This window comes from Gossypium raimondii, chromosome 9, assembly GCF_025698545.1.
Source record: "Gossypium raimondii isolate GPD5lz chromosome 9, ASM2569854v1, whole genome shotgun sequence".
In the NCBI taxonomy this organism is placed as follows: Eukaryota; Viridiplantae; Streptophyta; class Magnoliopsida; order Malvales; family Malvaceae; genus Gossypium; species Gossypium raimondii.
The window spans coordinates 46,010,531-46,037,436 of NC_068573.1; the positions used below are offsets into that span (position 1 = coordinate 46,010,531).

The window sequence follows — 26,906 nt, forward strand, 5'->3', positions numbered from 1 at the left end:
AATAATTCAAGTAAAATAATTTTTTTAAAGTTTACATTATTGATTAAAAGAAAACGGATTTAATGTCAAACTGATGGAAAACCTCAATTATTAATTCAGTTGGAGCCATCAGTTAAACAAATTAAATCGGTCAATTGCATTGAACTTGTTTTCTTGATGCATTTTAAATTGGAAGGAAAATTGCATTAAAAGTTTTAAATATTAAATAAAACATAACAAAAATATAAAAATTATTATTTAAACTAGATGATGAATGATGATTTTAATAGGTTAAAATATACTATATATTTATGTACTTTTGAATATTTAGAATTTAATCCTTTTACTTTGATTTTTAATATGTTAATTTTTTTAAAAGATTTGTTGGTATAATATTTTGATATTAAAATAGAAAAAATTTCACTTAATAGTCATGTGGTTAAAAAAATAAAATTAACAAAAAGAATTAGTATGAATTTTGAAAACTGAATTGTAAAACTAAATTTATGAAAATAAAAGTACAAAAGACTAAAATTCTAATTTTCAAAGAGTACAGAGATAAATTCAAGAATTTAAAATTCATATCCTATTACATATGACAAAATTTTCTAAAAGAAAATATTCAAAAAATTTAATTTTACTGATTCAAACTATATTTTCCCAATTTAAAATTTTATCATAAATATAAGGAAATGCTCGATTCAAACTTACGCGCTCCTAAATTTTGCTTGATACGAAAGATTAAAAAAAAAAGTGAAGATTAATTCTCTAAAAAAATTGAGCATTAGTTTTTTTTTCCTATAAATGGTAACATTAACTCGTTAAACTCATTTGTCTTTCGGCATTCCTAATCTATCTTTAATCCACAAACCCCCCCCCCCAACTAATTATACTCACTTGAGACAGGCTCAAACCCCAACCTCCGAAAGTTTGTACAGCAACGGCGCCAACAGAAGTAATAGTCGGTCAATAACCTCATTTTCCTTACTATTAAAAAATAAGGGTTTGAACCTGAACTAAAAAATAACATGACTCAAATTTTACAAGTGACAACCTCCCTCACATCAACAACAGTAAGGGAAGGCAAACTTGAACTAAACCTTGTGAAAGTGTAGTCCTTTCTTGCCATGATTTCAGGATTCATTATGAAATATGCTTGTTGGTTCTCCGTCTCGATGGCCCACCAGGAAAGAGCTTCATAATCCATCCTAACACCCGTTCCACCACCTACAAAGAAATTAATATACTATTAGAGTTAGTCAGATGATATAAGCTCTATTATCCAGAAAGCATTTCAGTGCTCCATTTTCAGCACTGGTTGGATTGACAGTGATACAGCAGGCTCAATCTTTCTCATAAGATAGCTTAAAGTCCAAAAGTGTGCTATGAACTTCACAGTTCACACCAAAAGCATTTATAGTAACCGCTAGAATTGGAATAACAATAAATGATACACAATCATGTCGTGGTATGAAAGAGAGACGGAGAGAAACAAATGGTACCTCATCACCCTCGTCGGCATATGGAGTATTATCATGCATTATTTGAGACTCGGGTTGTCTTGCTGGGATATGCTCACTTGCCATACTTAGAGCTGTCAGAAGCTCTAATCTTTGAGTTTGAGCTTCAAGTTTCCTAGACAACTCGTTGTTCAACTCCTTCATTCATTAATGAGAGTGCAAGGATAACATAAATAAATAAACAATCACTCAAAAGAATATAAAATTCAAATATAGAAAAAATCAACATATAATGAGCCCTTCAAAAAGTTTGCAAATGATGAATTGCGCATTAGAAATTCAAATGACCTAATGACTAAAAAAAAAGGAAATATAGTTTTTAGAGAATCCTCGTTAAATATGATAATGCTTAAAAATCCCAGGTGGCTAATTAGCTGGCTCTAGGACGAACCTTGTTAAATAAAGATGTTCTTCAATTTCTAGTTGAATATTTTTATCTTTTAGAAAATCCCTATAGATGTCAAGCAACAAGATCCAAATTGAACTAATACAAATAGCTTGAATTCCAAATATGTCAAGTTCAGGTAAATTACCTTCAGCTTTGAACTTTGAGATACCTCAGATGACAAAGCTTGTGTCAGTTCTTCTTTCTCCAATGTTAACTGCAATAAAGAAAGGCCATCCAATTATCATGACAGGCAAAGTGGCCACAACATAATTTCATATTTGTCGAAGGAGTAAAACAAAAAAAAGGCCAAAAGAATATTTGAATCACATAACAGGAGCTACCTCTGAAATTAGAGAATTGATGTTCTGAATCATTCTCGTTTGATCAGGAGGGATATACACAGAAGAAGCTTCAAACTGCCCATCATCATGCAGCAAGCTCAAACCAGAGGCATCATTGCTGTTATTCGTTCCCCTGTCATCAGAAGAAGGATCCATGCTTGCTGCAAAAGTACAGTAAATAAAATAAAAAATATGTAAGGGCCACGTAACTCAAAGAAACATTAAGAAAGCATTTAACCACTATAATTGCTAATCAGACTTCTCATTTGTTGCTTTAAAACTTGAGTTCAGATTGGATGTTGCTGGGTACTTTCAGTATTCTTTAAGTTTCTCCTTATATTTCTGGCTACATGGGACGGTATGCTTATATCCATGCATATCTTGGAGCATCTGACTTGTGTCGGACACTAGTACATTACAGAAATAATGGACTTGAAGTAACTTATCCATCATATTGTAACAAATTACTCCAAGTCTTCCACAACACCAAATTCTCCAATGAAGAATTTATGATTTTATCTATGCTTTGATACAATAAATATCTGAAAGTTATCCTTGGGAGTTTCTTCATGTCTCAATAAGTAAACAAAGGACTGTTTGCAAAATCCTACATTGTGTGTCAATATGTGGTTCCTTGAACAAATTAACCAACAACGCAAATTTGGCATTTACAAGTATATTCAAAATCTGCCCTTGTGCTTTGAATACATCAGCAATAAATGACCTCAAACTTAAAGGCATCAAGGCATGAATGGAAGAAAAAAACAAATCCATACACCATAGCACCATCTAAGACATTCTGGAGAACCAAAGTCAAAAGTAGACCCACTAAGTATGGTTTTTGTTTCTACATCTCAATGAGTAAGTGTTCTTGATTTGTGAGGGTAGATCAGTATTAAGAGAAACTCAGCCTAGCATGAAATTGATGACTGACCAATAATATGTATGCCTGCCATATTGACTGGATTTTGATTCGGTACAATAAGATATAGCAATTGGAAAAGTAGCACCATTACCAAGATTTTCTGTTGAAGTTGACATATCCTTCTTAGAAGCAGGATTCTTAATAACATCAATAGACTGTCCACTGCCAGAAGCTTTTCGTAGCTTAGACTGAAGTACCTTCTTCTCTGAGTTAAATGAATAAGAGAAAACATATAGCAAACATATGGCTATTATAGAATATAGAGAGAGAGAAACTTAAAATGTAAAGTAAATATTATTATCATTAAAATGCCTAGTTATTAGCGTACTTACCTTCTTTAAGTGCTTCAATGGTTGATAGAAAATCCTGACGCTCTTTCTCTAGGCTAGACATTTTCTTTCTGCAAAATTCAGAATGAATAAGATGTCCTATTAACTATTAGAAGAATCAACATGAAAATATATCCAAATGAAAGTCTAAACATGATAATATATGGCAAATGGAAGGAAACAACATTAAACATTTCACACAGGAAACCTACTTACTAAGCAAATAACTAACAATTAAATATCTCCCACCCCACAGGCACACATATTCTTTTTCTTCCTTTCTGGTTCTTTAGTTGTAATAAGTAACAATAATAAATGTTTCTCTACTAATAACAACAAAAGTAACCTTCAATTCTGCACCAAGGAGTTATGTATGAGCATTATAATTCAGGCAGTTACTTTTGAACACATATGGCAAAAGGCATATATAATTGAAGAAACAAGTAATCAACTCATCCTGAAAATGTAGATCACAAGCCCTTTGGTAAAGAAAAATTACAGCATACTTGAAAGAAAAAATTTCAGCCTCTGTGTTCTCCAATTGCCTCTCCAATTTTAGCTCATTCGACCTTAATCTAAGTGCCTAAAAAGAAAAAAGCAGATGCCAGCATAAATAACTTTATACAAAAAAAAACATTCAATGGAAGATAATCCAAATGCTAATCATATGGTCTAAACAAGAAAATTAACAAGATCAAAACCATATAAATATAAGAGAGAAAGAGAGAGAGAGAGTTAAATCAACACTTTAAAATCCTTTGGGTTCTGTGCAGTAAGGATGGCAAACTATTTAATCTAATGGTAGAAATTTATAACAAAGATATTTGTAATCATTATATTAATACTTTTTTTGTCTTTCCACTTTTCACCCTTGCTACCAAAAAGTGCTAGCCTTTTATCACATGCCTAAATTACACCTTTAATGTTTAGTACATATTAGCATGTTACAGCCACGCATATTATGCACAGAAGTTTCCCAATCTCTCACCATTATTATCTAGAGGGGCAGATGTTTTATAGAGAACAGAATGATATTAGAAAAGGAAGAAAAACTTCACACCAATTAAAAAGTTTATTACCTTCTCCTCCAAACCAATGACTTCAGAAGCCAATATATTGGCACGTTCATCAGCAGCATTACATTCCAATCGTGCATTTGTGTATTCCATTTTAAAAGACTCAAGTTCTGCCTGCAGATATTAAACATCAGACAAGGAAAGAAAACATTAAAAGAATACGCAAAATAAAATGCCAGAAGTTTGTATATTTGTGACACATAAATCTCCTCCACCCATGCAAACATCATGAAACAAAGAACACAAGAAGATAAAACGCAAATCAGCATACACACAGCACCAGATTTTACAATAAAGCACAAAGCAGAGCTGCATCCTATTTACCATTCTTTTGCTACCAAAGAGAACCACTGCAAACAAAGGACTTACTGAACTATCCACACTGCATCACCTAATGAGCAGATTACAACATCAAACTAGCAGTGCACCCTTTTCTTATTTCCCTGTGAAAATAACACCAACAACGATATAATGCTTTTACTTCCATCATATTCTCAGCCATCATAAAAATCTCCACCTTTCTAGATCATTTTTATAGACTAAAGTAAATATACATACACACATATATCTTCAAAAAAAAGAATGCTACTTCTCTTCCTCCTCTAATTAGGAATAATGCCCGTCATAAATTCCTATAAAAACTGTATATCTCGAATTTCCTAGACTCAAAAACCCAAATTCTCAGCAGAAATCTCCCTGCCCAAGCAGAACATTAAACTTTATTTGCTATTTGGGCAATCATAGCCTTAAAAACCTGTTTGAGCTCAGCTAAAGGGGGAAAAAGCAGTTTGCGAGTGGTAGCACATATCAAAAAATGATGAGTGAATCTCATAAACTTCATTTTTTTTGTACCAAGTTTTCTGGTTAACAGGTATGAAGAAAGATGCAAGAAATAGGACTGAAATCTATGTGCATAAGTGGACATATGAAATACACCACACAAACGCACCTAGACTAACCATATGATATGAATCAAGCAATATGCAGTCCCATAAGATTCAATTATTTTACGAAGAACTTGAGCTGATCATAAGTACCCTAAATATAACATGATACTAACCAGTTGGGCCTTGATTTCTTCCTGCAACTTCTCCATATCGGATTTTAGCTGGTCGACAACACTTCTCTGGGAGAAAAAAAATGTGTCAACAGATAGCAGAGGCTACTTAAAAAGGTTCAGAATAGTGAATGGGACAATGAAAATAGATTGAGTGCCTTTCAGAATTTCATAATATAAGCTGCAATAAAGAAACAACTTCCAGACAAACAGAAGAAGGTTTCTAGAGAATTGGAGTCATTGCCTTTATTGTTTCAAGATATTTGATCTCATTCATGAGCACACAGAAATATTTTGAAATTTACCATCTATTTTCCTGACCCCAATAATGCTGGTTGCTAGGAAGCCTTCATGCATAGAAAGTTCAAAGATTAAAAGAATAAGCAAAGAAAATCAGATTTAAGTTATTCAAGGATAACCCAACACATGATAACACTGAAAATATTTATATGTTAATAATTATGTAAATGACAAGATAACTATATATATTCACACAGCCTAAGCATGCGCATTAGACAATTGCCTACGACCATGACATTATAGTGATGCCGTAAAAATATTATATTTGGAAACAAACCTGTTGATTGTAACTATCAGTCAAGGATGAATTTTCAGCAGCCAACGATTCTGCTAATGTACGTGAGGCCTCAAGTGCTCGTTGCAATGAAAACTTCTCCTGAGTCAAATCTTCAATATGCTGCAGAATAAGAATAAATAAATAGATAAAGTCAGACAAAACAATGGAGATCCAGGAGAACATCAAAACACAAAACCAACACGATTAATAACATATTAAACATTATAATTTTCAACAAAAAAATGCATCTATATTAAAAATTCGAAACATAGAAGGAAGTTTTCATTTCCATGGCTTTCTAAAAAGCTTCAACCAACTATTGCTATATTGTTCACACGTAAGATACCAACATGTCTTTATGCTTCAAATCTGAAACAGTGCATCGTAACGAAATTTCTCAAGCTTATAGTCTTCCTTGCCCCAACTTAGCAGAACCTTAATCCAGCACATGCATCCCCCAAAACAAGATGGTAAACACAAGACAGAGATCATACAAGTACGCAAATACAGTTATCCATTGTTTCACCATAAAGGAACAATAAATTGAAAAACATTCAGCTTTATCCCTCAACTAAGCTCTCACTTCCTACCAAGATTTGATACCTCCAACAGTGAAATCAAATAATTAAGCACATCAGCCAGGTAAACCATAGTCCTTTTTTCTTTTGCATTCTAGAGATCCAAAAACCTTTTTGTCACGTATTTCTTGTCAGAAGTTAACAAATACCTAAATCCTTATAAAGATATAGAAAACGATAACTTCCATGGCTCTTATAAATTCTATAAAAACTGTATACTAGTAGAAAATTGCAGATTCATAGTGGAATGCCAAAACTGTGCAGAAAGATGGTTCTGTAGTACACCCAACAAGAAAGATACGGTACCTGCTCCAAAGCAGCAAAATCTTCATTCTGTTTGGTTGAGTAGAACTCATGGTTCTTCTCTGAGACATTCTCATTAGCAACATTCAGGCTCAAGAGGTCATCATTATAAACAGGAACCGAATATTGACCAGGATACTCCCTAGCACCAGGAAACTCAGGGAACCCTAGCTTGGAGAAAGTTCCCATAGTTTCAATCTCTGTTGATGGTTTCTCGAACAGGGATGATCCTTTGGTGTCGAAGCTGTTAAATTGTGAACTATGGAATGCAAATGCATTGTTTGTAGTTTTATCATGTTGAAAAAGTGACCCAGAAGAAGCTTTGGATACATTAAGAGAATCAAGGAAAGATGGACGAGATCTCCTAGAAATAGTATCATCCGTGACTGAATGTACTGGCATGTGACTTGAGGAACCTCTGGCATCAAAATTGAACTCTGAAGACCCAGATATTTGCGTGGATGGACCAAGCACCCTTGGAAAATCACTGGATGAACTACTAAAATTTCTTTCTCCAGGATCAGAAATCATAGGCCGTCTTATACCCGAGATTGATTGAGTAGAATCTACAATTAAACCATGGAACAAAGATAAGATAAATTGAAATTCTAGTCAGTAAATATATCAAGGATGTTCAAACAAAAAAATTCACAAATTGAAGATTACCTTCATGGAAAGAAGATAGCACATGGTTACTACCTAGCAAGCTTCCTTCACTGGCCTTATTTTGCAGTGAATTCTGCTGAGATCTTTTTGTAACAAAATCTTCAGAAATAGGAGTTACAACTGCAGAAACCTTCAAAGAACCATCATCTTCTTTTGACTTGGGCTCTAGAAAGTCATTACTGAAACGTTCTGTGTGTAGGCTATCATTAGAAAATGGTCCACCATTCCATGGAGCACCGTATTTCTCATTTTCTAGACTTTTTTCATGTGCCTGCATCTCTGTAATAGATGAATTATAATCACTGCCTAGAAAAGATGGGACCACAAAGGCATTGTTGGAGTAAACTTGCTGATTTTCACGGGAAACTTCAGTTGTTTTGTTGTTGTTGTTGTTAATTGTATTTAAGGAAGAAGGATTAGGTCCCTCAGATGTACCGGCACCATCTGAGTTAATGGCTCTCACTTGTTCAGTTTCTAATTGATGTTTATCATTTAAGCTAACATCAGTATTGTAAGATTGAGTAGTAGAAGCTGCCTTCTTGGCTCTTTCAGCAGCCTTTTTCTTACGAAATTCTTCAAGCTGCAAGATAAGAGGTATGAGTTAAAACAACACATGGTACATGCACTCTAGAATTCTTTGTTATTTCAAAATCCCATTTATGCAAAATCATATAACTGAATCTTTTATTGTAGGCATAAATCCAGATTAATAATTATAAAAAATCTAATAAACCAAAGGAATTTTTTAGGAGGAATGGAGGATTTAACTTATCAAACAACATAACAATGGGCAACATTCAGAGGCAAAAGATAAAACTGTATAATGGGATTTCTCTTAGTTTTTCAGCCCTAACTAGCAAAAACAATATGAAATTCTAATGAATTAGTAACCGAGAACCCACATAAAAGCATGACCAGAACAAATCAAAAGAAGATTTCTAAACAACCAGAACTGGTCCAACCCAACAAAAATTAGAAATGAGAATACATTACGTGGGAGGAACAGCAACCAGCAACTTTAAACTCAAATCTATCTGTCGTGGAACAGAGATACACTCTTCTTTCAGAATTTGTTCTGAAGTTCCAGGCAAGCCGTTCTTACTTTAGTATAGTGTCACATGAAGCTTTTTTCACCCTTTCAGGCATGGATACAAACACTACCATTGCTCTCCATTCAAATGTGATTACACAAATAAGCTTTCAAATTTATTAAGAATAACTAAAACCTTGGCCTATTCCTTTTTTAGTGTCAATGGTAAACTTTACACGATTGCAAAGATTATATTTTAATGCATAAAAACAGCGAAACTTCCCAAACGTGTAAGCATACAAACATTGCTAAACAACATAAACGCCACCGATCATTTCAGAAAAATACCAAAATATACTCAGTTCCAGTCCTGTTCAGAAAACGTAAATCCTAAATTAAGGACCAGATATGCCTAAAATTCAAATGAAAGCGTTGAAACATGGATTGCTTACCACTAAGGAATTACATAAAACTTTAATTAATAACAAATTCAGTCACCGAATCAATAATAAAAACCACTAAAGGAAAAAAGAAAAAACGTACCCGACGCTTCCCAGCTTCTAAATGCTCTTGTTTCCGCGAACTAGGCAATACCTCAGCCGACGCCATTCCCCCCAAAACCCCCCGTCCAAATCTCGTCAATTTAACAATTCTATCTCCAAATTCTCACCACCATTAACTCACAAAGTAAATGCCAATCGGAAAACAACAAGTAAGAAAATGAGGGAGGTCGGGTCAGATCCAGGAAGGAAGAAAAAAGTTATTTTTTTAAGCGGGGGAAATTTTTTTTCTTTTTTTGGGTCCTGTTTTAGGCAAATGTCGTTGTTGAGCTTTTTACTTCTGGATTTTGTTAGTTGTTACTGAACACGTTTAAAATGAATGGAATTATTAAAATTTGGTCGTTTTGTTTTACCAATTTGATATTTAAATTTGGTCGAAACAGATAATTAATAAATAAATTTTGTCGGGATAAAAAAGGAAATATTTAAATTTTTCCTAAAATATATATAATATAAGCATCGTATTATTATATTGTATGTTTATCAAGCCTAGCCGGGTTTAAAATTTTTAAAATATATATTTATATTATTTTTAATTTATTTGTTAAAATTTATATATTTATCTTAATATTTTTTATGTTTAGATTATAGTTGTATTATATACCACTATAGAATTAATTTTATGTGTTATAAATTACATAATATAAAATATTATAACTTTCAACAATTTCTTAATTTAATAACAAAAGCATTATGTTCTAAGCATAAGTGATTGAGTTCAATCTCAAGCAACCCTTATCCCATCCCCTCCCCCAATTATTAAAAAAAACTTTACAACTTTAAGAAATGGGTTGGGTCTAGAATCTGAGCTCAATCTATACTTTAAACAAATTTTTTTTTTTGCTCAATTCCAGTTATTGGGCCTAATAGGTTTGTCTAAAACCTCTTAAATTTTATACGGGCCTTCAAACTTGAGTAGGTAACCCAACCTATAAATAGGTCTAATACACAACAAAAAAGCTTTAGGTACTAAACTCGAGTTTTACCCTCCATATTTTTTATGTGTGGGTCTTCAATAAGGCTCAAGTTTTATCATTTGCAAAAGTGATATTAAGTCTTTAATATTGATAAGTTGGTGGTTTGACTCTCCCGCATACAAATGATTCCTAATAAGTGTAACTTACTATATTGTGTTGGAAAAATTCGGTTAATAAAATGATTTCAGCTAAAGTTTAATTTTTTTAAAAATTAAGTCGATTTGTGATATTTATAGTAATAAACTTTTTTTTTCGAAAAGTATTTGGGCTTTGTGCAATACTGGTTTATATCGTTCCTGGCTTTCAATCGAACGATTTTCTCTACTATTATCGTACCTCAAATTGCGTCAAGTGTGAGCTCGAGCAACACGAACCAAGCACATAACAATAAATTATTTAAATACTTTTAGTAGGAAAATAATTATGTCAATAAAACTAATAAAATTACAATTATCAAAAATATATTTTATTCCTAATAAAATCAATTTTCACTACTTTCTGACAGGATAATAATACATTAACATTATCGAAGGCTCAGCCAATTACCTAATCAACGACACTTTTAATTTTTTTTTCAAAAGAATTGACCTTATATTAAACATAAAGCTGAATAAATAAAAATCGAAACAAAAAGTTAATAACTCAACTGTTTGAATCAATTTATAATTTTTTTAGTACTAGCTTTATTAAATTTTAATTTTTTATTTAAATACTTTGGAACCAATTTTGTACTATATTGGTTGTAATTAAAAGATTCCAATTTTTAAGTTAATTTTTTTTCATTCTCAATTTGATATTTTTAAGGGTAAATTACACCAACAGTTACCCAATTTCGGGGTAGCTGACAAAACAGTCACTTAGGTTTCATTTCAGTCTCTCAACTTTCGAAAAGTTACAAAACAGTCCTTTTTGTTGTTTTCTGTCACAAACGTCACGACAAAGTGACATGGCAGGTGACGGCGTCGCTAGTGTCAAAAAACCGTCCAGCTAGTCTGTTACTCTCACTTTAACAGCCCTACCAGTAAAATTTTAGGGTTAGAGAATAATAATAATAATAATAATAATAATAATAATAATAATAATAAGGAGAAGAGGAAAAATAGAGATGCCTGAAGTGATTCCGGTGTGCTATTGTAGAAACCCAGCCAAATTAAACACTTCTTGGTCTAATGACAACCCAGGTAAGAGGTTTTTTGGGTGTAAGAAATTTGGCAGTGGATTTCGAAAACCATGTCGGTTTTCAGCTGATTCTTCTGAAAAAAGTGATACATTGGAGGATGCAATGAGGAGGGAGAAAAGAACCTGGTTTTTGGTGATTGTATTTGTAACTGTTTTGTTGTTTTTTAAACCTTAAAAACCAGCTTATGTTGTTGTTGTTAGCATTGAAAACCGGCTTATGTTTTGTAATATTGTTGCTGGTATATTGTTGCTTATGTTGGTATACATGGTTGTTGGTATATTGTTGCTTATGTTGTTATAAATGGTTGCTGGTATACATGGCTAACCAGTTCATGTTGTTGTTTACAAATACTTGAAATGAGATATTTTTGTTGATTACAATTTGTTTTGTAATATTTTTGTTGCTTACAACAGTTAGAAAGAATGTTTAATCTTCATTTCATTTGTATTTCTCAATACTCATATATCTAAAAAAGATAACAGATGGAAAAAAAAACATTTGTATTTCTCAATGCTCACACATTTGTTTTTTCAATACTCATATGTTAGAAAAAAAAGAGATAACACAAATAGCATGGATCAATGCTCATATATTAAGGCCAAAACGCCAAACTGTTTACAAAAGGAATGAGGGGCAAAATATTGTCAAATTTTCTCACAATTCAACACAATTGAAAAGATGTGAATTGTAGGGAAATTTTCAAAAAAAAATTTGTGATTATATGCCTAAGTTTATCAACAGTAGCAATCATAGGCAAATTTACAAAAAATTATCTGCCTAAGTTAATAAATCAGTAGCAGACAAATTTACACAACTTCAAAAAGTTAACAAAATAAGGTATGTTCACATCATCATCAATGGTCTGTCATGGATGACTCTTAAGTATGAGGCATCCACCTAACAATGGTTGGTTTTCTCTTAAATGGGAGTTTTTCTCTTAGGGCAGCTTGTTGATGAGTTGGGGCAATTTGTAACTGAGTTGGGGCAGCTTGTTGAGTTGGGGTACACTATTGCTGATTTGGGGTAGCCTGTTGCTGAGTTGGGACACCAACTTTATGTTTTTTTACCTACAAGAACAAGTAAAATATGTCAAACAAATTCATAAATAGAAATACTATAACTTAACTTAAGGCAAATGACTTACTGAAATGTTTTGGCCAATTTCTCCTTTGCAACTCCTCTTATTGTGGCCTATTCTTTTGCATTTACTGCACCTCATGTCCACCCCTCTCTTGCTCAACTTTTCTGTTGTTTTTGGTTCATCAGGTTCTTTCCTTCTCACCTTAGTAGGTCTGTCAGGTGGCCTTCTGAGTGTAGGAGGCAGTATTTATAACATGTTTGAAAAAAAGGCCCATTGTTTAGGACCCCTTACTGGCCTTATAAAGTTGGAGTAAATTTGAAATTGGGTTTGCTTGGTGTACCAGGTTTGTATATAGGTCTCTGGGAACTCATCTTTTAGACGAATGTCAGCCAATACATGCATACAAGGGATGCTAGTAAGATCCCAATTCTTGCATGAGCAGGAATTCTCAACTAAGTCCACCACATGCTGGCTGTCTAGACCACATTCAACCTGATACTTGTCCCCACCAACATGTGATGGAACACACCTAAAAAACAGTCACTATGCTTGGTTAAAAAATAATCACTAAAACAATGTGGTCCAGGCAGCCCACCAACAATGATACACTCACCCCTAAAAAAATAGTCACTACATGTATATTATTAAAAAATACTCAATGTATACATATTAGAAAATAGTCAACACACCAACAATCACTACATGCATATTAAAAAACACTCACTAAAACATCATGTAACCAGCAACATGAAGTCAGAATAAAGGCATCAAAAAGATTAAAAATGGTAACTTTACCTCAATGAATCTTTTATATTTACATCCAGCTTTTTCTTGATCTTTGGACACAACATTCCTTTCCATTTGTCAGTTTCTTCTTTCTTCTTGAAAATAAGCAACATAATTTTGGTCCTTATTGTTTCCATCATGGTCAGAATAGGTTTCCCTCTTGCTTCTAGTATCACCTGTCAGTAAAAAACATAAATGATTAGCCAATTGCGAATGATTAGTAAAAAACATAAAACATAAGGGTTTACCTTGTTAAAGGATTCAAAAAGATTATTCACTAACATGTCAGAATGGCTCCTAATTGAGAAGTGAGACCTTGACCAGTGAGTAGGGTTCTTTTCCTTCAACCAATCATAAGTATGCTGGTTGGTTTTCTTCAATTTTTCCATGACATCCTCAAAATCCCTTGTAGTGCTCGCTCTGATAGCTTTCCAAAGCAAATCTTTCAATTCATTTGTTCGAAAACCAGCCTTCTTGAAATTGACATGTAGGTGTCTAACACAGTGTCTTGTTTCTGCATTAGGAAACATCATACATATTGTTTTTAAAAGTCCCTGCAATTAGAACAAATACAGTTTAATTATTTGGCAAACCCTAAACCCTAAATAAAAACAACAACAAAATAAATGGATTTTTACCTTTTGTTTGTCAGACATGAAATATATCTGGTACGAGTTCACAATTTCCAAGTCTATTGCAAGCAACTCCAAGAACCAAAACCATGATGCTTTGTTTTCACTTTCGACAGCAGCATATGCAAGAGGATAGATACCATTATTTGCATCTATCCCAACAGCTGCAAGCAAGTAGCCACCATAGTAGCCCTTCAAGAAACATCCATCTAAACCTACTATCCTCCTACAACCAGCCTTATAGCCATCTTTTCATGCCTGCAGACAGACACAAATCCTTTGAAACAACCTGTTATCCAGATAATAAATTGTTGTTACTCCCTCATTTTGGGTCCAAACCTCCAAAAAATACTTATAAATCTTCTCATATTGAGCCTTATGAGCTCCTTCAGTTAATTTCAAAGTCCTAAGATTAGCCCTCCTACATTTGGTTAGTGAGACTATGTAACACCCCTAATCCGTATCCGTCGTCAAATCAGGGTTACGAAGCATTACCAAAATTTACAGATCAAGTAAATAGATATTTCATTTTATACAGTATTCATGTCAGAAATCAAACATAAAATCCCTTATATGAACTCTCGAGTTCCAAAACATGCATTAGAAACGAGTCAAGACTAAACCGGGCACTCAAAAAAATTTTCAGAAAACTTTAAAAATTTTCAAAGGTGCAGGGGTAACACGCCCGTGTGGTCAGGTCGTGTGGTTCACACGACCAAAGAGACACGCTCGTGTCTCAGATCGTGAAACTCTCTAACTTGGGTCACACGATCAAAAAACATGCCCGTATGCCAGGCCGTGTATAAATACCTGGGCATTTTGTTTTGAAATTTTAAAGATGTAGGAGACACACGGCCAAGTCAAACGCCCATATGCTAGGCCGTGTGTCACACACCGCTAAGACACACACCCGTGTCTCTACCCGTCTAGACGAAAATAGGCTATTTTCCAAGCCACATTTCTCACCCAACTTGTCTTCCACCTACACTAACACTTAAACACATTCACAAACCATATCAAAGCATTTAAAACAAGCTCAAATCCTGTCTTAAACATGACATAATATCACATACAACCAATGTATCATTAGGTACCTCAGATGACAATTTATTATCATGTTAATCTATCATTCATACTTACCTATTTACTAAATGCATATATGCATGATCACATTCATTATTTAAACATGATAGATTCAGTTATAAACATATCAAAAATATGTCAAACACAAGTCATTCCAATGGCTAGTTTCATTCAAAACATTTACATGTCATTATTGGCTAAATAACCTATACATGCCATTATAACCATAATTGATTTACTATATATACCGAAATAAGCCAATGGATAGTGTGACTGATCTCCGCCAAGCTTCTAATCCAACTAGCTTCCGAATTACCATAGAACAGGGGAAAATAAAACGGAGTAAGCATGTAATGCTTAGTAAGTTCGTATAACATGGCAATTAACTTACCATTCATTCATGTTCAAGATAAACATGCAAGACACATTCAACCAATTTGATCACAAGCCCTAGCACATATCTTCATCATCCTTGTTAGTCATATACTTCATTCAAATATCAAGAAATATGTATGGGCTCAACAGTAATAATATTTCTATATAAATATGCTTTCCACATCATGTATTCATATAACATATACAAATCATATCCATGTATTTCAAGTACACTTTCATAATAATTCGTATCGAGTTCAGACTAATTTATGTCGAAACTTTGCCAATTAAATCAATCCAAATGTCGATGGTTATACGGGTAGTATGATCGAGGTGTACAAATATATAAACATAGATAAACATATTTATCAAACAAATTCCATGTTCATATGGCATTATCTCATATTTCCATATATCATGTATTATCATTTTAATGTATTTCAGGCAAATACGTGTAATAAATCATTTTGTGTTCATACATTCTCATATCAAAATTTTGCCCGTTGAATTTTATTTGAAATATCGATGGATACCTAGGTAGTACACTCAAAGTGTACAGATTAGCAATCAGTCAATTCATATTCAGGAGTGCTTATTAAAGCACATAATCGGGAAATCCTCTCTCGAGCCATATAACAATAAGCTCACAAAGAACCATTAATCGGGAAGCTCACAAAGAGCCTTTCAGGAAGCTTATCCGGGCTATATAACGGAAAGCTCACACAGATCCATAATCAGGAAGTTCACATAGAACTTTTAATCAGGAAGCTCACGGAGAGCCCTTTAACGGGAAGCTCACGAAGAGCCATTAATCAAGAGCTCCGGATAGCCATATTTTGGGAAGTTCAAGCAAGCCATATCAAGACGCTCACAAAGAGCTGCATTTGTGTCTGCAACATATGCAGGATCACAACCGATCATAAAACATGACGCTCACAAAGAGCTACGTTTGTGTCTGCAATATATGTAGGATCACAATCGATTATATAACAGGACACTCACAAAGAGTTGCGGTAGTCCGCAACACATGCAATATCACTACCGATCAGGATGCACGCAGGAACCATATAACGAGAAGCTCAAGAAGGCTTATAACGGGATGTTCGTAGGAGCTGTATTGTGTCTACAACATATGCAAGACTACAACCAATTCGGAAAATCTCGTATCCATCAAATTATATTATTCAAATGGGACTTAACATGCATCGGGATTAGTCGGATATAGATTAATTTCATATTCATGAAAATGATACAATTCACATACATATCATTCAATTTAAAACATATAAGTACACAATTTAGTTACACGAACTTACCTCGACAAATGTTCGTGTACATAATATCTACTAATCCGATATTTTCTATTTTTCTCGTTCTAACTTCGAATTTGGTCTATCCGGATCTATATGAATGAATTTAATATCAATTCATGTCCATTTCAATTCAATTCACATCATTGGAAAAATTACTGTTTTACCCCTAAACTTTTAATTAATGACGATTTTGTTCTTAGGCTCAAAAAATGAAATTCATGTAATTTAATCTTTATTCCAAGCCTAGCTGATTTTTACATGTAAAAATTATAGCCCATGTATTTCATAAAATTCAAAAATTTTCCATGAATTTCACATCTTTACAATTTAGCCCCTAAATCAATTTTTCATCAAATTTCCCTTTACAAAAGTTGTTTATCTATCAACAACCTTTCATTTTCTACCATAAATCTTCAGAATTCAACTATGTTCATCAATGAAAAAACCCTAGTTCTTTGATAACTTTACAAATTAGTCCCCGAGATAGCTAGATTAAGCTATTACGATCTCGAAAATATAAAAATCATTAAAAACGAGACAATATAACATACCTAATTGATCAAAGTAAGCTTGCTTGAACTACTTTCTCTTCGCTAGGGTTTCCATGGAATTAATTTGGGAAAGATGATGAAAAAGATTATCTTTTTATTATTTAATTAATTATCATCTTTTATTTTTTTCACTTTCTAATTTCATCATTTTCTTTATTTCATTTTCCATAGATAAATCATCATCCTTAACCACTAAGCATTTTTAAATGGTTTATTTACCATATAAGGACCTCCACTTTAAAGTTCTATAGCTATTTAATCCCAGTAGCTATTAGAACTCAACTTTTGTACTTTGTGCAAATTGGTACTTTATCAAATTAAACATGTAATCGGTAAAACTTCTTTACGAAATTTTCATATGACATTATTATTGTACTGTAGATCATAAAATAATATTAAAATAAATTTCCCTTTCAGAATCAGATTTGTGGTCCCAAAACCACTATTCTGATTTTACCAAAAACGGGCTGTTACTACTCTCCCCCTTAAGAATTTTTATCCTCGAAAATCTAACCAATAAAGAGGTTCAGATATTGCTTTTTAATAGTTTTCTCCGGTTCCCTGGTAGCTTCTTCAATATCGTGTCATTGCCAGAAAACTTTTACTAAAGCTATTTTTTTATTTCTCAGTTCATTCACTTCAAGTGCCAGAATTTTGATCGATTCTTCATTATAAGTCATGTCAGACTGAAATTCAATATCTATTGGAGAAATAACATGTGACGAATCTGATTAATACCGTCGTAACATAACTTATGAAAAATATTATGGATTCTGTCAAGTTCTGGCTGTAATGCCAATCTGTATGCAATAAGTCAGATTCTTTCAGTAATCTCGTATGGCCCAATAAATCGATGGCTTAATTTGCCTTTATGGCCAAGCTGAAGAATTTTCTTCCAAGGCGAAACTTTCAAGAATACATTGTCGCTAATTTGAAACTCTATTTCTTTTCATTTTAAATCTACATAGAATTTCTGATGATCAGATACTACTTTTAAACTGTCTCGGATCACTTTCACCTTTCTTCAGTTTTACGAATCAGATCAATTTCATGTATCTTTTTTCTCGTTGAGCTCTGTCCAACACAACAGAGTTCTACATTTATGACCATACAGAGCCTCGTACGATGCCATTTTAATGCTGGACTGATAACTATTATTGTATGCAAATTCAACTAAAGGTAAATACTTTTCCCAGTTACCTTCAAATTCTAATGCACAGCGTCGAAGCATATCTTCTAAAATCTGAATCACACGCTCAGACTGTCCATCATTCTGAGGATGGAATGCGGTATTGAAATGTAATTGTGTATTTAAAGCTTCTTGCAACTTATTCCAGAATCGAGATATGAACCGTGGATCTCTATTAGAAATAATAAAAACTTGCACACCATGTAATCTGACAATCTCGGAAACATATAATTCAGACAATCTATTAAGTGAGAAATCCATTCATACTAGGAATAAATATAGATACTTCGCCAAACGATCGACGATTACCCAATAGCATATTTCTTTTTCAGAGACAGGGGTAATCCCTATATAAAATCCATAGTAACATTATCCCATTTCCATTTGATCACATCCTTGGTATATGAGTCTCAAAGGTATCGAGACGATGTTCAGCTTTAACTTACTGACATATCAAACATTTAAATACAATTTCAGAAATACCACATTTCATTCCGGACTACCAGTATATCTGTTTTAAACCATTATGTATTCTATTATTCCTCAGATGAACAAACATAGTACCATTGTGACCATTCATGTAAAATTTTCTGTACAAGCTCTGAATCCTTCGATACACAGGCTATACCTCGGAATAACAGACAATCATCAGGTCCTATTTGAAATTTTGAGTCAGAAGTTAATTCACACTGTACTCTTTTAACTTACAACTCATTATCACTTTTCTGATCTTCACAGATCTGTTGTAGAAACATCAGTTTAGCTTTAAGTTCAGCTAAAATTGAGTCATTATCAGACAATTACAACCGGGTATCCATGTCTTGCAAGGAAAACAAAGACTTTCTACTCAGACTATATGTAACCACATTCGCTTTTCTCGAGTGATATTCAATTGTCAAATCATAATCTTTCAACAGTTCAAGTTATTTACGCTGTCTCAAATTCAAATCATTTTGCGACATTAGATAATTTAAACTTTTATGATCAATAACTATATGGTATTTTTCACCAAACAGATAATGTCGGTAATTTTCAGTGCAAATACAATAGCTGTCAAATATAAATCATGTATCGGATAATTCTTTCATACGACTTTTAACTGTCTGGAAGTATAGGCTATTACTTTGCCTTATTGCATCAAAACACAGTCTAACCCATTCAATGATGCATCACTGTAAATTACAAATTTCTTACCCGATTCAGGCTGAACCAGAACTGGTGCTTCGGTCAACAGAGCTTTCATTTGGTCAAAACTTTGCTGACATTTATCAAACCATCCAATTCTTACATCTCTCTGTAATAATTGTATCACTGACGTGGCTATCATAGAAAACCCTTTTACGAAAATTGAAAAGAAATTATATAATTAAGTTATTTCATTTATTAAGACCAAAGCTTTGAATTATTCCGAAACCACAATCATCAGATAGATTAAAAATGATAGTGCCATAATAGGACCAACGTTTCAACAATATAGATGGAGTAATACCTCAACATCAATAGTACTCTACAAATAGAAGAGGAAAACCAAAAGTAGTCCTAATAACAACTAGTGACATAATACAATTTCTATAATCTGAGATTCATATCACTGAGCTCCCATGATCGAGTCAGGATTTATAACAGTAATAAATGTAATTACCTCCGGCCAATGAATATCTTTCACAGATAAACCATATTTGATAGATAAGATTAGATCATAAGAATGACAAGAAAACCAAGATAATGAAATCCAAAATGTGAAGGTATACTGAATTTTCCAAGAATAAAAACCACATTGAATAATAAAAAGATTGATGATATCCCAGAGAAAATCCAGAAGAGTAATATTGCACATACGCACTAGAAACAGCTGTGATAGAGACAATACAAATTTCATATTTACAATTCAGAGCTTCAACCAGTAGAAGTAGAAAATAGTATCATATGAATCTTATCATCAAGTCTTCTTTCAAACATAATTGATTAGAAAACTGAAGAAAAATAGAGCAATAACACTCATGAATCAACTAGACTTACAATAATTCTGTCTATTGTTATAATTAGCTAGCCTTTCTATATGATAAGTATCACATCTGAACATGAACAATTACATATGTCTCTGAGAATAATAGAACATATAGAATACCCAGAGGAGATCGTTGTAAAATACTCAACTATAACAGCTGCTTTCAGATATCTTTGTAATTTTAACACTATCCCACTGACTACTACAGTCATCAATGATCTCACATTATTCTAATCATTAAAGAAATCAATTCATAATAAGTTTCGGTTAACCCATTCTTTAAAAACCATGTCATACTTGAATAAATCGATTACTCGTGAATAACTTCTTTCTTAATAACAACATTGTATATCCCGAATAATATTTAGAATAATTTGATATCTCTTCTAAAACCGTCTTTACTTGCTAACCCATTCCCAATTCTGACCACATTATTAATCATTTAACCACTGAACTTTTCGGTTTCACACTTGTGAACTTAATCAATATAAATATTGTGAATTTTATTGTATAAGACTATACTGGTGAGGGGGTGAAGGTTGTAAAGCCTCAATATTTGACTTTTATATATATACACGCATATAACATAACATTTATCATCAACATGTATTATAAAACATTTATTTCATACCTTTATGAGTCTCTACTCATCATAAGCAACATTTTTACTCAGATACTTGAGTATCACTTTCAACATTATAGGAATTAGCTTGGTTGGAAAACATCTCTGTCAATTAGTAAAATAATTCTCATCAGAGTCGGGAGATATCACATTATCACAGGTTATATAATAACATGTATTTCTAAACTTCACATATGATACTTTCAGTCCAAGAATTGACTAAATCGTAGCTCTGATACCAATAAATGTAACACCTTTAACCTATATCCGTCGTCGGAACAGGGTTACGAAACATTACCAAAATTTACAGATCAAGTAAACAGATATTTCATTTTATAAAGTACTCATGTCAGAAATCAAACATAAAGTCTCTTATATGAACCGTCGAGGTCCAAAACATGCATTAGAAACGAGTCAGGATTAAATCGAGTACTCAAATTTTTTTTAAAATGTGCAGGGGTCACACGCCCGTGTCTCAAACCATATAACTCTCTAACTTGGGTCACACGGTCAAGACACACGCCCGTGTGCTAGGTCGTGTGTAAATACCCGGGCATTCTGTTTTGAAATTTTAAAGATGTAGGGGACACACGGCCAAGTTACACCCCTATGTGCTAGGCCTTGTCTCACACACGGCTGAGACAAACGTCCGTGTAGACGAAAATAGGCTATTTCTAAGCCATATTTCTCACCCAACTTGTCTTCCACCTACACCAACACTTAAACACATTTACAAACCATATCAAAGCATTTAAAACAAGCCCAAATCCTGTCTTAAACATGACATAATATCACATACAACCAATGTATCCTTAGGTACCTCAGATGACAATTTATTATCATGTTAATCTATCACTCATACTTACCTATTTACTAAATGCATATATGCATGATCACATTCATTCTTCAAACATGATAGATCCACTTATAAACATATCAAAAATATGTCAAACACAAGTCATTCCAATGGCTAGTTTCATTCAAAACATTTACATGCCATTATTGGCTGAATAACCTATACATGCCTTTATAATTATAATTGATTTACCATGTATATACCGAAATAGGCCAATGGATAGTGTGAGTGATCTCCGTCAAGCTTTCAATCCAACAAGCTTCCGAATTACTATAGAACAGGGGAAAATAAAACGGAGTAAGCACGTAATGCTTAGTAAGTTCGTATAACATGGTAATTAACTTACCATTCATTCATGTTCAAGATAAACATGCAAGACACATTCAACCAATTTGATCACAAGCCCTAGCACATATATTCATCATCCTTGTTAGTCATATATTTCATTCAAATATCAAGAAATATGCATGGGTTCAACTGTAATCATATTTCCATATAAATATGCTTTCCACATCATGTACTCATATAACATATACAAATCATATACATGTATTTCAAGTACATTTTCATAATAATTTGTCTCGATTTCAGATTATTTCATGTCGGAACTTTACCCATTAAATCAATTGAAATGTTGATGGTTACACGGGTAATACGATCGAGGTGTACAAATATATAATCATAGATGAACATATTCATCAAACAAATTCCATGTCCATATAGCATTATCTCATATTTCCATATATCATGTATTATCATTTTCATGTATTTCAGGCAGATACATGTAATAATTCATTTCATGTTCATATCTTCTCATGTCAGAATTTTGCTCATTGAATTTTATTTGAAATATCGATAGATACTTAGGTAGTACACTCGAAGTGTACAAATTAGCAATCCGTCAATTCATATTCGGGAGTGCTCATTAAAGCATATAATAGGAAAATCGTCTCTCGAGCCATATAACAGGAAGCTCACTAAAAGCCATTAATCTGAAAGCTCACAAATAGCCTTTCAGGAAACTTATCTGGGATATATAACAGAAAGCTCACATAGAGCCATAATTAGGAAGTTCACATGGAACTTTTAATCAGGAAGCTTACAAAGAGCCATTTAACGGAAGCTCACGAAGAGCCATTAATCAGGAGCTCTGAATAGCCATATATTGGGAAGTTCAAGCGAGCCATATCAAGATGCTCACAAAGAGCTGCGTTTGTGTCTGCAACATATGTAGGATTACAACCGATCATAAAACAGGATGCTCACAAAGAGCTGCGTTTATGTCCACAATATATGCAGGATCATAACCGATCATATAACAGGATGCTCACAAAGTGTTGCGGTAGTCCGCAACACATGCAAGATCATTACCGATCAGGATGCTCGCAGGAACCGTATAACGGGAAGCTCGAGAGGGCTTATAACGGGATGCTCATAGGAGTTGTGGTGTGTCCGCAACATATGCAGGACTACAAACAATTCAGGAAATCTCGTATCCATCGAATTCCATTATTCAAACGGGACTTATCATGCATCAGGCTTTGTCGGATATAAGATTAATTTCATATTCATGACAATGATACAATTCACATACATATAATTCAATTTAAAACATATAAATACACAATTTAGTTACACGAATTTACCTTCGTGTACATAACATCAACTAATATGATATTTTCTCTTTTTCTCATTCTAACTCCAAATTTGGTCTAGTCAGACCTATATGAATGAATTTAACATCAATTTATGTTCATTTTAATTCAATTCACATCTTTGGAAAAATTATCGTTTTGCCCCCAAACTTTTAATTAATAACGATTTCGTCCCTAGGCTCGGAAAATGAAATTCATGCAATTTAATCCTTATTACAAGCCTAGTTGATTTTTACATGTAAAAATTACAGCCCATGTATTTAATAAAATTTAGAATTTTTCCATGAATTTCACATCTTTATAATTTAGTCCCTAAATCAAATTTTCATCAAATTTCCTTTTACAAAAGTTGTTTATCTATCAACAACCTTTCATTTTCCACCATAAAACTTCATAATTCAACTATGTTCATCAATGACAAAACCCTAGTTCTTTGATAACTTTACAAGTTAGTCCCCATGATAGTTAGATTAAGCTATTACAATCTCGAAAATATAAAAATCATTAAAGACGAGACAAGATAACATACCTAATTGATCAAAATAAGCTTGCTTGAGCTACTTTCTCTTCGCTAGGGTTTCCATGGAATTAATTTGGGAAAGATGATAAAAATATTATCTTTTCATTATGTAATTAATTATCATCTATTATTTTTTTCACTTTCCAATTTCATCATTTTCTTTATTTTATTTTCCATGGATGAATCATCATCCTTAACCACTAAGCATTTTTAAATGGTCTACTTACCATATAAGGACCTCCACTTTAAAGTTCTATAGCTATTTAATCTCTTTAGCTTTTAGAACTCAACTTTTGTACTTTGTATAATTTGGTTATTTGTCAAATTAAACATGTAATCGGTAAAATTTCTTTACGAAATTTTCATATGACATTATTATCGTACTGTAGATTATAAAATAATATTAAAATAAATCTCCCTTCCAGAATCAAATTTGTGGTCCCAAAACCACTGTTCCGATTTTACCAAAAATGGGCTATTACAGGCTATGCAACACAAATCTCTTTTGACATCTTGTTGTAATGATTTCAGAGAATAATCAGGATCAACAATGAATTTTTCTTTATAATGTTCACCTATCCAAGCTGAGGTTACATTCCTATTTTTGTAGACTTATGAACAAGTATGGTTAGGGTTTGAACTCCTAATTTGCCAAGTCTGGTCAGTAGGGTTATTAGGGTTTAGCCTAAAAGCCCATATGAACCAAGAACATTTTTCACTGCAGACTGGCTTTAACCTTTTTAAATCATTTTTGAGAAACTTAATAAAATAACTATTCAACCTACCATACTGCTTGGCAGCTTCTTTTAGACTGCCTTTAAACTTAAATAACATTCAAACCTTAAGTCTGGGATTACTCATGTCATTCTCTAGGTTGAACTCAGGCCAATTTTAGCCATCTGAGTCAGATTCATGTGCATTATTTAATCTCCCAGAATCATCACTATCACACAGTTCATCTACTTTATACCATCCATGTTTAAACCATCTAAATTAACTCTTATCTTATTAGACACACCACTTTCAGATGCATCACTACCAGACACATCACTACTAGATATTTCTTCTTCATTCTCATTAAAATTGTCATCAATTAAACTTGCCAAAAAAATTACTCATAATAAAGGCAGACAACATAGGCAAACACTTTAACCATTTATGTCAGACAATAACCAATACAAAATACCCAATAATTTAATACAAACACAACCATTTCTATCATGCACATGGTAGACAACAACCAACACAAAAATAATTTAACACAAACACAACCATTTTTTTCATGCACATGACAGACAATAACAGACAATAACTAGTACAATAAAGAAGGTAAATAACAAATTTTGATATTACCACATACAATATAGCAGCTTGGATACAAACAATGGCAGATATACACAATAAACATCAGTTTGATAATGGCATTCATACAATGGCAAATACAAACAATAAACATCATGCACATGGCATACAATACACATTATATGTCATACATTTTAATAACCAAACTGAAATCCAAATAGAAATCTAAATCTAAATCTAAATCGAGATCGAAATTGAAATTGAAATCAAAATTAAAATCAGAATCAGTGAGTGTTTCAAAATTGAAATCAAAATCGAAATCAAAATCAAAATCAAAATCAAAATTAGAATCGAAATTAAAATTGAAATTGAAATAACCCTAAATCGAAATAACAACATTGAAATCCAAAAAATAAAAAACTAAATGCAACAGCTTACCCGTTAAAGTGGATGTAACAAGATTGGTAGCTTTTCTTTTATTGCCCATTGTCGTTGAGAATCAAAAACACTGAATGGTTTCTGGTTTCGTCTTCTTTTCTCCCCAAACAAAAAAGACCAATCGTACCCTAAACCCTTATACCCTATTAATCAATTATTGAATCGATTTCTAACCCTAAACCCTTCTTAATCGATTCTCAAATAAATTTTAACCTTAACAAACCCCAAATCACAATCAAAATTTCCCCAAATCAATCCCCCCCCAAATCCCCTTAATCCTAATATGTTTCTAATTTTTTACCCCTAAACCCGTAACCCTTCAATTTTTCCCTAAACCCGCCCCAAACCAAGACCCATCAGCCACTTCACCAACGTGGCAAGTTAACTTGCCACATCAGCTGGTTAACTTGCCACGTCAGCGATCCTGTTAACACCCTAACGGAAACTGTTAATCAGTGACTATTTTGTCACTTTTTTATAACATTAGTGACTATTTTGTAACTTTGGTTTGTAACTTTTCAAAAGTTGAGTGACTGAAATGAAACCTAGGTGATTGTTTTGTCAGCTACCCCAAAGTTGGGTGACTGTTGGTGTAATTTACCCTATTTTTAAACATAAAGTGTATCATTAACCACTAAATTATGGGTAAGTTTTTTTTTAAGTTATAATTTGGTCACTAAATTATTCAAAAGTTTTCATTTAAGTCACTAAACTATTTGCAAATTTTCATTTAAGTCACTAAACTGTTATTTTTTTAAAGTTTCACCAATGAGCTCCAAGTAGCGATTCGATGATTAGTATAGTGGATCAGTACCTATTGACGAGTATAAAAACATACCTTAAATTCGAGTCGGTTTGATGGTCAATGTCAAATATCAAAGAAAAAGTTGTTTCAATTTTAGTTCGTAGATTTGTGACGTCTAAAATTGTTTCATGAAAAAAAAATTAAACTGTAAAAGAAAAGGAGAAAGGGAGTTTTCAATTGGCTCAAGCAATGCAAAAAGAGGAA

The 26,906-nt window shown here is 32.9% G+C and overlaps 2 protein-coding genes across 3 annotated transcripts; both read right to left on the reverse strand.

Annotated features, from left to right (window-relative positions):
* Window positions 1-720: 720 nt before the first annotated feature.
* LOC105800337 (protein BLISTER) lies at window positions 721-9,598 on the reverse strand. Of its 2 annotated transcripts, XM_012631398.2 has the most exons (13): window positions 9,313-9,597; window positions 7,740-8,319; window positions 7,077-7,639; window positions 6,193-6,312; window positions 5,619-5,684; window positions 4,562-4,672; window positions 3,989-4,065; window positions 3,486-3,553; window positions 3,245-3,358; window positions 2,229-2,389; window positions 2,033-2,101; window positions 1,482-1,637; window positions 721-1,206 (listed from the first exon to the last, which is right to left on the reverse strand). In XM_012631398.2, exons 1-13 carry the CDS (start codon window positions 9,376-9,378, stop codon window positions 1,123-1,125), a joined length of 2,235 nt encoding a protein of 744 aa, XP_012486852.1. In that variant the 5' UTR covers window positions 9,379-9,597; the 3' UTR covers window positions 721-1,122. The 2 variants fall into 2 exon arrangements, with proteins under 2 accessions (XP_012486852.1, XP_052477405.1); XM_052621445.1 differs by lacking the exon at window positions 3,989-4,065 and having other exon boundaries at window positions 4,562-4,668; window positions 9,313-9,598.
* Window positions 9,599-12,493: 2,895 nt separating this feature from the next.
* On the reverse strand, window positions 12,494-18,757 carry LOC105800338 (uncharacterized). Its single transcript, XM_052621295.1, has 7 exons — window positions 18,508-18,757; window positions 13,992-14,149; window positions 13,602-13,907; window positions 13,363-13,529; window positions 12,908-13,096; window positions 12,631-12,790; window positions 12,494-12,553 (listed from the first exon to the last, which is right to left on the reverse strand). The coding sequence occupies exons 1-7, from the start codon at window positions 18,755-18,757 to the stop codon at window positions 12,494-12,496; spliced, it is 1,290 nt and encodes a 429-aa protein (XP_052477255.1).
* Between the last annotated feature and the right edge of the window lie 8,149 nt (window positions 18,758-26,906).

Excerpts from the sequence above, each read along its gene's own strand:
- LOC105800337 (XM_012631398.2), bottom strand. The coding sequence starts at position 9,378 with ATGGCGTCGGCTGAGGTATTGCCTAGTTCGCGGAAACAAGAGCATTTA. Across the intron at positions 7,640-7,739 it reads GCTATCTTCTTTCCATGAAG|ATTCTACTCAATCAATCTCG; the intron begins GTAATCTTCAAT and ends GTTTAATTGTAG. Across the intron at positions 4,673-5,618 it reads AAGAAATCAAGGCCCAACTG|GCAGAACTTGAGTCTTTTAA; the intron begins GTTAGTATCATG and ends TAATATCTGCAG.
- LOC105800338 (XM_052621295.1), bottom strand. The coding sequence starts at position 18,757 with ATGGATTTCTCACTTAATAGATTGTCTGAATTATATGTTTCCGAGATT. Across the intron at positions 13,097-13,362 it reads AATATAAAAGATTCATTGAG|GTGTGTTCCATCACATGTTG; the intron begins GTAAAGTTACCA and ends ACTGTTTTTTAG. Across the intron at positions 12,554-12,630 it reads AAATTGGCCAAAACATTTCA|GTAAAAAAACATAAAGTTGG; the intron begins GTAAGTCATTTG and ends TTGTTCTTGTAG.